The 12,793-nt window shown below is 44.4% G+C and overlaps 1 protein-coding gene across 1 annotated transcript; it reads right to left on the bottom strand.

Annotated features, from left to right (window-relative positions):
- Positions 1-1,714: 1,714 nt before the first annotated feature.
- Positions 1,715-9,765, bottom strand: RPL29 (ribosomal protein L29). The gene is made up of 4 exons (XM_068132639.2): positions 9,212-9,765; positions 6,549-6,605; positions 6,342-6,406; positions 1,715-2,327 (listed from the first exon to the last, which is right to left on the bottom strand). The coding sequence occupies exons 2-4, from the start codon at positions 6,583-6,585 to the stop codon at positions 1,869-1,871; spliced, it is 561 nt and encodes a 186-aa protein (XP_067988740.2). The 5' UTR covers positions 6,586-6,605; positions 9,212-9,765; the 3' UTR covers positions 1,715-1,868.
- Positions 9,766-12,793: the final 3,028 nt, after the last annotated feature.

Genomic DNA, 12,793 nt, shown 5'->3' with positions numbered 1-12,793 from the left:
CCTTGAAGATCATGTGTCCATGGGCATATCACTTTCTCATTGAAGAGGGTCGGTAATCTATTTTCTCCTGCCTCCTTTTTAGTCCTATGCTCTTTCTGTGCTTTGCCTTGCAAATGAACCAGACGAAACCTGCTCACCTGCAACCGTACTGGACTGCATCCCCCAGCCCCCCCCCCCCCCCCCCCCATATTTCTGCAGGGTGCATGAGGTACATCATATACCCTTTTCTGATGAAACCCACAAAATCTAGAATCACTGCTCAACTTTACTCATTCGTTCCTCTTTTTTCCCCCCTGGGGGATCACCTTCAATTTTCAAAACATTTGTTCCCTACCATCTCAGATGATCCCCCATCCAAAACAATATTTTCTACCCCAATTAACCCACCCCCTTCCAAATTCCCAGTTTCCCTCCCGACATTGCTTCTGTATCCATCTTGTCCAACCCAACACTCCCCTCCCTCTCTTTCCTCCCCTTTCATGAATATGAATATGAATGAATGATCGTTTTAAGGCCATTTTCCCCGCTCGAGCGGGGGTTAGCCTTGCGGGCCCCATGACAATCATGGTTCCCTGTTTGAGGAAATGTTTTTATGGCCGGATGCCCTTCCTGACGCCAACCCTTGGTCACGCTCTTACGATGCGCAGGGATACAGTGTACCTATTCTAAATCGGGGTACACACCGTGATCATTCATCCCAGCAAGCTGGTACTCAATTTGCCGACCTCGGAAGGATGACAGGCTGAGTCAACCCCCCTGGCGTTAATTCAGCGATCGACCGGGATTCGAACCCAGGATCCTAGGATCCCAAGCCGGCACCCTAACCGCTAAGCAACACCAGGCTAAGGCAACACAACCCTTTCATGCATCCCCCCTATTCCTTATTTGTACAAGTATCCCTTCTATTTTGTCCTTCAACCTTCCCCTCCAACAAAGTCGAAGACGAGGGACATTAAAATGTGCTCCGACTGACCAATCATCCGTCCATGTACTTTTGTGTCGGCACTATTTCAATAAACCGTTGAACATTTAGCTTTCACATTACAAATATCTATTCCTCATGACATTATCTCAACCTGATTGGGTCATAGCTGCGATTGGCTGAATGATGTTGCCATGGCAACCATCTGGTAACTTGGCTTGTGTACACGATATTTCAAAGACAGTTCAAGATTTAGCTTTCATATTACACAGATATATTCCTCATACCGCCCCAAAAGGCAGAGGACCGAGAGCATCATTGATGCCCCTTGTTTTTCATGTTAATATTTGCAGGGTATCAACTCAAATTAGAGGTGATACAGGATAGAAGGCAGTGGAGGCAGTGGATCACATGGACAGAAGGTGGTGACGAAGAAGCGGGAAATAAACACAGCAACCTGGAAGTAAAACGTGGTATAATGGGAGAGATGGAGGCAGTCACGATTTTGGTAGGTATGGAGGAAGACCTGAGATGGTCGTAATCTGCCAATTTGAAGCCCTGGAAGAATGGGATTGAAGAGAAGATTCCATAAGTGGGGTATGAGAGGAACAAAGGGAGTGGATGTGTGCAATGAGCCTGGATTGTGTGTAATGTTGTGGTAACCTTTTCAGTAAGTCACGCATTTGCCATTTACAAACTGAATGATGGTTCCAAGATGACCGAAAACCCACATGGTCCTCAAGTGAACATTGAGATGAAAGGTCCAACTCAAACCCAATGACAAATGCAATATAAAGTTGTCCATCTCGTTTTATTGACAAAGTCCCATCATACATGGTTTAAGTGGTGTACAACAACAACTGCCACCAGAATAAAACTTTGCACAATTGTCACTTTCACTGCTTCTGCTTAACTGGTCACTCTCTCACCACCTTCTGTCCACTTCTCACTTCTTCTTTTCGGCCTGCTTCTGCTTGGGTGGAGCTGTTCCGGACTGCTTTGGCTTGAGCGGAGCTGCTCCAGCCTGCTTTTGCTTGGGCGGAGCTGTTGCGGCCTGCTTCGGCTTGATTGGAGCCGTTGCAGCCTGCTTCTGCTTGGCCGGAGCTGTTTTGGCCTGCTTCTGCTTGATTGGAGCCGTTTCGGCCTGCTTCCGCTTGAGTGGAGCCGTTTCGGCCTGCTTCTGCTTGAGTGGAGCCGTTTCGGCCTGCTTCTGCTTGAGTGGAGCCGTTTCGGCCTGCAACTGCTTGAGTCGAGCCGATTCAGGCTGCCACTGCTTTCCTGAAACTGCAATGATGCGCTTTAATCTTGCTTCCTTGTCGTCCTTCTGGTTAAGCAGCATCTTCTTATTTCCTCGCCTGTTGTGTTTTTTGGCAAAGCGCAAGTTGCGCAGGAACTTAGGATCCACCTGCAGTTCATACATCATGCAACCAAGGTAGGAAAATTAGGAATAGACTTCAAATGTGTGGCCTGTTTTTTCTTTCCAAATAAAATTATTCAGACATCACATGTCATGACAATATATCGAACATCAAGTTCCTAGTTGATTCATCAGGTAAATTGTAACATAGGGTCAATGTTTCTGACGTTGCATCACCAAACTGCAACACTTTACTGAATATGTGGTTAAGCATTCGATATTATTTGGCGTGTATGGGTAAATCGGGGTTTGTCAAAAGAATTGCAATATCGGTAGGAAAAAGCTTACGTGCATTTGGAGAATTAAGCAATTTATGGATCTTTAGTTGGGGTATTGGGTTGGCAGTTTATAAAAGGAGAAGTCACAGCCTTTAGGCACACTGCCAATCCAGAAACAGAAGTGCAGGCATGCTCTCATCAATATGGCTTGGGGATAAACCACATATTGTAAACCACAGGTTTAGGGATAAGCCACAGGTTTAGTTGGTAAGATCGACTTCGCCAATTTGAATATATATCTGCTAATTGTAATTGAATAATTCTAATATAGGGCTGTGTAATCCACTGTTCGACTTGAATCTATTTATTTATCTTTTTCTTGCTATACCATGTCCCAGATTACAGGGTCAACTAAGGAGCTAGATAGGCCTGACGTGCACCTGGAGCCAATTTTGGCATTTGTTCAGGGTGCCGGTGATAACTCACCGACTCTTGTCTTCATCAAAGGATACCGTGCTGTTGATAGGGGATAATCAGGTCAGGAAGCGGACCGCGGCTGAGCTCAAGGGACATTACATACTCTGCACCATCTTGCTCGACTTGTCACTTTTACTACATCGCATCCGGCAATTAAAACCCCTGCCCATTCGCTTCTGCTAATGCTCAAATTGCGTAATGTCAAATCGGAGCGTCCACTACGTCACAAAATAAGATGCAGGTTCAAGATGGAAGTATAAAAAAAACCACCTTTAGAGGCCATTTTTCCCCACAAAGCGGGGGTTGGCCTTTTTCGGGGACCGTGGTTGTTGTTGTTTTTCGGTCCCCTATTTGAAGCAATGTTTTACGGCCGGATGCCCTTCCTGACGCCAACCCTTTTTGCCGCCTTTAACGACAAACAGGGAATTACCAGTGAACTGGTACTCAATTAGCCGACCTCGGAAGGATGACAGGCTGAGTCAACCCAGTCAACAGGCCGAGTCAAGATGGAAGTATGAACACGATATTTAATATAAAATGAACTATTTCAAATCCACGCTTCCATTGTAATCATAAATTCCCGGAAGCCCCGAATCGACTTGTCAGTTTGAATGTACAGTAAAGCAGGATAAACAAATAGACGCATTTCATTTCCTGTCTGCACGGACAGTAGAAATGAGGGAACGGACAACAAAAAACTCGAGAGTTCATAGAACACCTTTACCACGCGCAATCTTGAGGAAAAATAATAATAATAATAATAATAATAAACAAGCATTCTGAGTATTGCGCTGCAATACATGTGTCCCCTACCGGCAGTCTGTCGTCCGGAAAACGTAGTCAGGTTCACTATGTTAACAAATATAATTTCGTTCAAAATTTTGGTAGATTAGCAAAACTATACATTTTTGGAATATTCAGAGCATGAGGAATCCAAAAATTAATGTTTACATTTGCGTAGACACCTTTGCGAAAATGACACTCAGGACAATGATGAAGATAGTCAGGTTCACTATGTTAACAAATATAATTTCTTTCAAAATTTTGGGATTAGCAAACCTGTACATTTTTGGAATCTTCAGAGCATGGAGAATCTGAAAATCAATGTTGGCATTTGCACAGACACCTGCATGGCCGCCATTTTGGATTTTGAAAATGGCCGCCATAAAATACATATTTTGCGCGATCTCGGCTTCTAGTCAACCTAGAGACTTAATTAAATATGCTAATCCTATGTTTTCTGGGTCAAGGAATCCAATAAAGGCCTCAAAATAGTGCTCAGGATTATAGAAAAGCAACAAACAAAGGTAATTGAAAACCATTGTCTTTATATTTGTGATATTCAGGTAAGGGAAGTGGGCTATGATTTCAATGATATGATAGATTTCAAGCAAATAACATCACTATTACATAATACATGATATTGCAAGTCCTTTGAAGTTATAGGTTGTTATAGGAAGTTATAGGTAGTATCAGATTGAACTATAAGTCCTATACACAGGATCTACGAGGTCTATACCGTTCAGGAATTTGCTTTTACAGATCTTCATCACTGTCCTGAGTGTCATTTTCGCAAAGGTGTCTACGCAAATGTAAACATTAATTTTAGGATTCCTCATGCTCTGAATATTCCAAAAATGTATAGTTTTGCTAATCTACCAAAATTTTGAACGAAAAAACATACTGAACCTGACTAACTGTTGGGGAATTTATTGGTGGAGTTATCGCACGGAAACCAAAGTGTGACAGACGAACCTCATTAAATATGCAAATTTATGCACGGTTGAATGTGGGCGCGGATGATGTGAGACCGGGTTATCCTGACCGGGTTATCCTGACCAGGTTATCGGCGGACTGTGGAAGCTAGGTTACTTCTGACGCGTACTGTGTATACTGCTAAGAGGGCAGAGTATCAGATACATATTTAATGAAGTATTCACGCAGATTATACGCACAGAAGCATATGGTAAAGTGACACTCCAACCTCCCTAGATGTGTTGATTTATTGGTAAACTATGTGAATTCAATGTATTCTTGCCTGATGTGAAGAATTGTGTCAATGGAAACAAAATTCAGTGAAAACGTTTTTGACTTGATGCTTGTTCTAGGAAAGCATTTTAAGGAACAGTCCACGATTACAGCATATTGTACACAAGGAATATTAACAGCTTTGACTTACCACACTCCAAATTATAGTCTGGAAAACTGTTGGGGAAATTCCCAAAGTTCAAAGTGCCATAACTTTGTCAAAAATGATCGAAACGTCGTGAAGTTCGAACTTGATCTGTAACTTATCATGAGGAAACCATGTACAAAGTTTGAAATCATTAGCATTAAGAGTTTAGAAAAAAAGTCCGGAAAACTGTTCTTTGCGTGACGGACAGACTGACAGACAGACGGAGGGACGAAGTGCAAACCTATAGTCCCCTCCGGTGTACACCGGAAGGGGACTAATACAAAGGACACGAGCACGGTGTGCAAGCAGCAGATTTGATTGGTCGTGATGATGTAAAATGTTGTAATATTTTGTCCAAGTACTGTAGGGGTTTGAAAGTGTCAAAAGGGCGATTTGTGTTCTCGTCTTCAAGCGCATAATTAAATTTAAATAAAATAAATATTTTAAAGGTCATAGAAAAATAAATTCTGGAAGTTTACTGCCGTTGATGCAGCATCTTTTACACCACCCTATCTAACAAGCTATATTAGTTATTCGTGCTTGTTGGCCGAGCCATTTATGACATCCGTAAAAACAGTAAGTTTCCTGTTTGGAATGATTTTCAGAAAATTTCTTAACCGCACTTTTCGCTTTTTCACGCGGAGTAATTGAACAATCTCTAAATCGAAATATTCCAATATTGTGTTCATAATACCAGAACATACATGTTATGACCTGACTTTTGGCCTCATGACCCCAAACTCGAATCATGTCATCTTTACATCATCATTTATACCTGTACCAAGTTTGATTTGGGTCCTCAACTGTTCTCAACTTACCGCGGTAATGAAAACCTATCACGGACGGACAAACCAGAAAGCATTATGCCTCCGGCTACTTCGTTGGTGGAGGCATAAAAAATAACGTTGATCTAATTTTATGAAGGGCATGACACTGGTCCACAAAAACGTGGAGGGCATCCATACAAAGGTGGAGGGCATGATGGCCTTCCATAAAAAGACGAAAGGTGTGAACCTGGTCCATAAAAATGGGGGAACAAGTGAACCACGAAGGAGTTTACAACGGTAATTCCATCGATAATCCCCAAACAAAGTTAAAGGTAATCCAGCAGGGCAGGGGGGACAAACATACCCCTTTGAGTGACTCGTACCGATGCCTTTTGGGTTTCTTTATCCCATTGCGGTGCCACTTACGAGCTACAAGAAAAGAACACAGTCAGCATTTTCACATTAAAATTAAATGAACAAATATTTACGCGAAAACTAAGCAGTCAGATCCGAAAATCACCCCTCCATCTCCACTCCCCCAACACCATCACCCCTGGAGTACAGAACTCACACTGGTTATGAGTGGTGTGATTCTTTGACTTGGCCATGTCGTTCAGCACCGTCAACACTGTAAAAACAACCCCATCAGGCACAATGAACCACCCAACCCCAATGTCCACCTCCACCACCATTTAAAACCACCCACACAAAAACTATAACGCACTCCGATTCATGGCATCGATTAAAATGTAAACCAAACTTCGACTTTGATGGATTGCGCAATCCTTTGGTTTTGACAGCACATTCAAACGTCGAGTCTGATACAAGGGAAGCGCCACATTTTAGCGCAAAAATACATTAAGTGAAATCAAAATACTGTAATGTATCTGCAACATTGTCACGGATTGAAGTAGATCGATGAGCAATGATTTACAACCAGCACCAACCAAACCCACAACTACATCACCACCACCACCAAAACCAAACAGAACAATCACTACCACCAGCACCAAAACCATGCATAATGAACACCAGCACCAGCACCAAAACCATGCATAATGAACACCACCACCACAAAAAACATCCCTCACACAATCACCACCACCAAAACCATGCATAACAATCACCAACACCACCACCAAAACCATGCATAACAATCACCAACACCACCACCAAATACATCCATCACACAATCAAATACAATACATCAATCACACAATCACCACAACCAAAACCATGCACAACAATCACCAACACCACCAAATACATCCATCACAATCACCACAAAAAACATCCCTCTCACAATCACCACCACCAAAACCATGCATAATCACCACCACCACAAAAAACATCACTCACACAATCACCACCACCAAAACCATGCATAACAATCACCACCACCACAAAAAACATCCCTCACACAATCACCACCACCAAAACCATGCATAACAATCACCAACACCACCACCAAATACATCCATCACACAATCAAATACAATACATCAATCACACAATCACCACAACCAAAACCATGCACAACAATCACCAACACCACCAAATACATCCATCACAATCAGCACCACCAAATACATCCATCACAATCAGCACCACCAAATACATCCATCACAATCAGCACCACCAAATACATCCATCACAATCAGCACCACCAAATACATCCATCACAATCAGCACCACCAAATACATCCATCACAATCAGCACCACCAAATACATCCATCACAATCACCACCACCACAAAAAACATCCCTCACACAATCACCACCACCACAAAAAACATCCCTCACACAATCACCACCACCAAAACCATGCATAACAATCACCACCACCACAAAAAACATCCCTCACACAATCACCACCACCAAAACCATGCATAACAATCACTACCACCAGCACCAAAACCATGCATAATGAACACCACCACCAGCACCAAAACCATGCATAACAATCACCAACACCACCACCAAATACATCCATCACAATCAAATACAATACATCAATCACACAATCACCACAACCAAAACTATGCACAACAATCACCAACACCACCAAATACATCCATCACAATCAGCACCACCAAATACATCCATCACAATCACCACCACCAAGTACACCTATCACAATCAGAACCACCAAATACATCCATCACACAATCACCACCACCACCACCAAATACATCCATCACACAATCACCACCACCAAATACATCCATCACACAATCACCACCACCACCAAATACATCCATCACACAATCACCACCACCACCACCAAATACATCCATCACACAATCACCACCACCACCACCAAATACATCCATCACACAATCACAACCACCACCACCAAATACATCCATCACACAATCACAACCACCACCACCAAATACATCCATCACACAATCACCACCACCACCAAATACATCCATCGCAATCAGAACCACCAAATACATCCATCACACAATCACCACCACCACCAAATACATCCATCGCAATCAGAACCACCAAATACATCCATCACACAATCACCACCACCACCAAATACATCCATCGCAATCAGAACCACCAAATACATCCATCACACAATCACCACCACCACCAAATACATCCATCGCAATCAGAACCACCAAATACATCCATCACACAATCACCACCACCAAAACCATGCATAATAATCACTAACACCATGCAGAAATTGATACAAACACAAACTCGCATAAAAGAAAAACTGGAAACTTGGAAAGAGATGGGCTGGCAGTCTGAAACATGCATGAAACATGCGATGTGACTTGTTTTTATCTCGCGTAACTTGCACCTTTGCACAAAACGTTCAACAAAATGGCGTCTTTGGAACTTTATTCTCCACTGGAAAGTCCGAGCAGACAGAACAGCTGCGTTAATGTTCTCACGGAAAAATTCCGAGTCACAACTTTCCTTCCAACCACCAATTCGCCCAATACATTCATTGACAAAACACGACTTCACCTACAGGTTTAAGGCAAATCGCTTGGTTAGTTCGACTGACCCATAACCACGTCTGAGGCTACATCACTATCACCAGTTAGGCCCCCGCACCCAAGACTCCACGAGAAACGAGCTTTTCCTGGAGTATAAACCCATAAACACGACCGATTTAAACAAACTATCATTTCTTAGTACATGTGGTATGATGAAAAGCATGGAAAGGAAGGTTGATGGCAGCGATTATTGTGGATTGAATCCTACCTCTCAGAACGAGAACCCACACAATACGCGAGCACACCGGAAGGCGGAAAATGAGGGAAGCCTTCTTCTTCTTCTTTTTTGAGGTCTAATGGCGCTTTCAGAGCCGCGAGGCTCTATATACGCCACGCACCCTAACATCCAAACAAAACAAAACCAGGTTTACACGAGAAAAACTAGAGCCTCACACTGCTAACCCCGTATCTTTGATGAACTTTAAAACTGATCTACAAAACCCAGGATGTTTCAGATCCAGCCAGCGAAAGGCTTCCGGCAGACCTGACCACGTGATCCCCATTCCGCGGACAGAAAGCTGGAGACGAGATCTAGCATTATTATAACGCGGACAAAAAGAAAAAACATGGTCCAGATCTTCGGGAACCTCACACCGATCGCACCACCCCGAGGGATGGCACCCGATCCTGTGAAGATAAAAATTGAGAAAACAATGTCCAATTCTAAGTCGAGATAAGATGGACTGCTCCCTGCGAGGTGAGCCGGGGAGACGACCCCAAGGACACGATCGATGGGTGCACCTTGTGACACCACCTCCCCTTAGGGGAGGAGTCCCACTGACTTTGCCATATAACGTTTCATATTAATCGGACAATTACTTACCGAGCTATGTCCAAAAAACGATTCAACCAATCAGAGAGCAGCGAGCTATCGCGTGTGCCGAACGTGGCGAACACACTCTGCCTCGGATGGCACATTTGAGAGCGTATTCATTTATTTCCCGTCGGCAAACTATGTTGCCGTTAAACTATGTTTTAAAACTAATTAAAACTAATTTGCGATTCATCGTAACTGCGATTTGCGACCTTCCGGACAGTGAGGACTGCACTTCCGGCATCCAATCACAGAACGCGTTATTGCGTAGGCGTGGCCGATGTGAGAGCGAGCTGATGCTGAGCCCAGCGCGTGCGCCATTACGGTACGTAATTCGATTTCTTCCGGAGAAAATAATAATTTCTCGATTTCTTATGCGCATTATTTCTCCCAATTCAGTCAGAGCGAAGGGCGGAAGCGAAGAGCGTTGTTTTTTTTGTTTACGGGCGTACGGGCGGGGTAGAGCGTACGGGTAGCGTTTTTTTTTTTTTTTGGCACATTTGAGAGCGTATTCATTTATTTCACGTTGGCAAACTATGTTGCCGCTATGTTGGCGTTAAACTATGTTTTAAAACTAATTAAAACTAATTTGCGATTCTTTCGCTTTCCTGCGCATTTGTGCACGCTATGGCGATTTCTTTACCAAACTCCGCTAGCCGTTAGCTTTGGACCAAACCATTTCATGTAAATAGAGGGGGGGGGTTGTCACCGTACTCGCAAGCCGTTAGCTTTGGACCAAACCATTGCATGTAAATAGAGGGGGGGGGGATATACTTTTAGATATATATATAGTACGGGCATGCCCTAGTAACATTAATTTTCTGTTTAATTAAATTAGAGAGGTCTGCCTGGCCTAGCGGAACCGGGGTTGCGAAATCCAGATTGAGGGCGCGTTTGGCCGCCTGATCACACACTTCGTTGCCTGCAATGCCCACATGGGCCGGGACCCAGCATAGATCGACGACCGTGCCCCTCCAATGGGCCAAACTTACGAGGTGAATTACCTCAAGAACCAATTCGTTCCTACTGCCAGGCTGGAACGACCTAAGCGCTATCAGAGCCGAGAGAGAGTCGGAAAATATGACCGCGCTGAGGGGATAAAAGTCTATAATCCATTCAAGAGCCAAAACAATTGCATAAAGTTCTGCCGAAAATACCGACAGGTGGTCTGAAAGCCTGAAAGCCTTGATCACCTTCACATCAGGGATGCAGAAGGCAGCCGCAGTACGGCCAAGACCCGGATCTTTGGAGCCATCTGTTTAAGCATGGAGAGATTGACTCCAAAACTTGTGAATGAATTCCACAGCCATGTTACTTGTAGTGACGGGATTGTCCCTGTCTGTCATACTCTGTAAATCCAAGTGAATTCTTGGACCCACGAGGGTCCAAGGCGGCCATAGGGACTTTGATTGGACCCCACTTGGACCCCACGAGGGTCCAAGGCGGCCATTGGGACACTTTATTGGCTGAGTTAACCAGGGGGAGGTCCAACCCCAACCCTTTAACCGCCCTAACACACTTGAGACCAAAAGGGGGAAGCCGACGGAGATTACCGAGAGCATGATACTCCCAGCAATCCAGGAACAGAGAACTGCCAGGATGATTTACCCCGAAGGAAATGCATTTGGACCAGTATTTGAGAATAGACACTTCCCATCGAAGTGACAAAGGCCACTCACCCGCTTCAACAAGGAGAGCGCTCACTGGAGAGCTTTTAAAGGCACCAAGACATATGCGGAGAGCTTTGGACTGAACTCCTTCCAACCTCCTCCGGATGGACAGGGACATGTCCCAAAAGGCTTGACACCCATAATCAAAGTGCGAGCGTATTAGGGCTCTGTACAAGATAAGGAGGCTATCCTGGTGGGCACCCCAAGAAGTACCCGAGATACAACGGAGAAGGTTGAGACCCTTCGAGCACTTAGCTACAAGTTTGGCACAATGGGCATTCCAGGTTAAGCCCTTATCAAAGATCACCCCCAAAAAGGGGACCACCGGAGAGACTTTTAGGGCCGTGCCATTGACTGTTAATCTGACGTCCTCAACCTTTCTCTTGAGGGTAAAGATTCCGAGCTTAGACTTTGGCCCAGAGATGGCAAAACCCCATTTTGCAGCCCACTGCTCAATACTGACAACATCAGCCTGAAGGCGCTTGGAGATGAACGCACAGTTCCTGCCCCGAACCCAGATAGCTATATCATCGGCAAACAAAGACAAGTTGCCCCGCACCCCTGGGAGAGAGGCAACATCATTTATCATTATGTTGAAAAGGGTGGGACTAATACAACTACCCTGAGGAATACCCCTTTCAGTGAGAAACACGGAGGACAGCGCAGCACCAACACGCACTTGAAAAGATCTGCCAGACAGGAAATCACGGACCCACCAGAAAAGTCTGCCCCTGATGCCTAACTGGTGAATCTTAAACAGAAGACCGTCCCTCCAGACAGAATCATAGGCCTTCTGAATATCAAGGAAAACCCCCAGCACCAACTCGGATAGAGTAAGTGAGCGAATCAGGGCCAGGAGCACTATTCTTGGACTTGGAAATGACATGCTTTAATTCACCCAGAGTGAAATCCATTTTAAGCTGGGAGTTGTCCGGGCTCACATCCCAGAGAATGTCTTTATGCTGGGAGACAAACTGACGCTTGACCTCACCTGACTCCGAGTCGACAGGATCATCCCCTGACTGATCTGAAAAGAAGTACGCTAAAGCAGAGGCCTTCTCCTGGCTCGAGAAAACAGGGGCATTATTGCTGACCAGCCAAGCTATCAACCACCCTCCACCATTCCTACCATACATACTTCTAACCCGACGCCAAACAGAGCTAATGGAGGTGTCCGGATTAATAGACGCACAAAATGCTCGCCAAGACTCTGACTTGGCGCGTTTAATTACCCGCTGAGCTTGAGCTCTTCTTCTCTTGAACTCGATGGCATCTTGAAGCAGCAAGGATTTCCTAACTTTTTTAA

This window comes from Myxine glutinosa (genome assembly GCF_964187855.1).
Source record: "Myxine glutinosa chromosome 12 unlocalized genomic scaffold, kmMyxGlut1.1 SUPER_12_unloc_2, whole genome shotgun sequence".
Classification (NCBI taxonomy): Eukaryota; Metazoa; Chordata; class Myxini; order Myxiniformes; family Myxinidae; genus Myxine; species Myxine glutinosa.
This window is presented reverse-complemented; position numbering and strand designations above follow the sequence as displayed.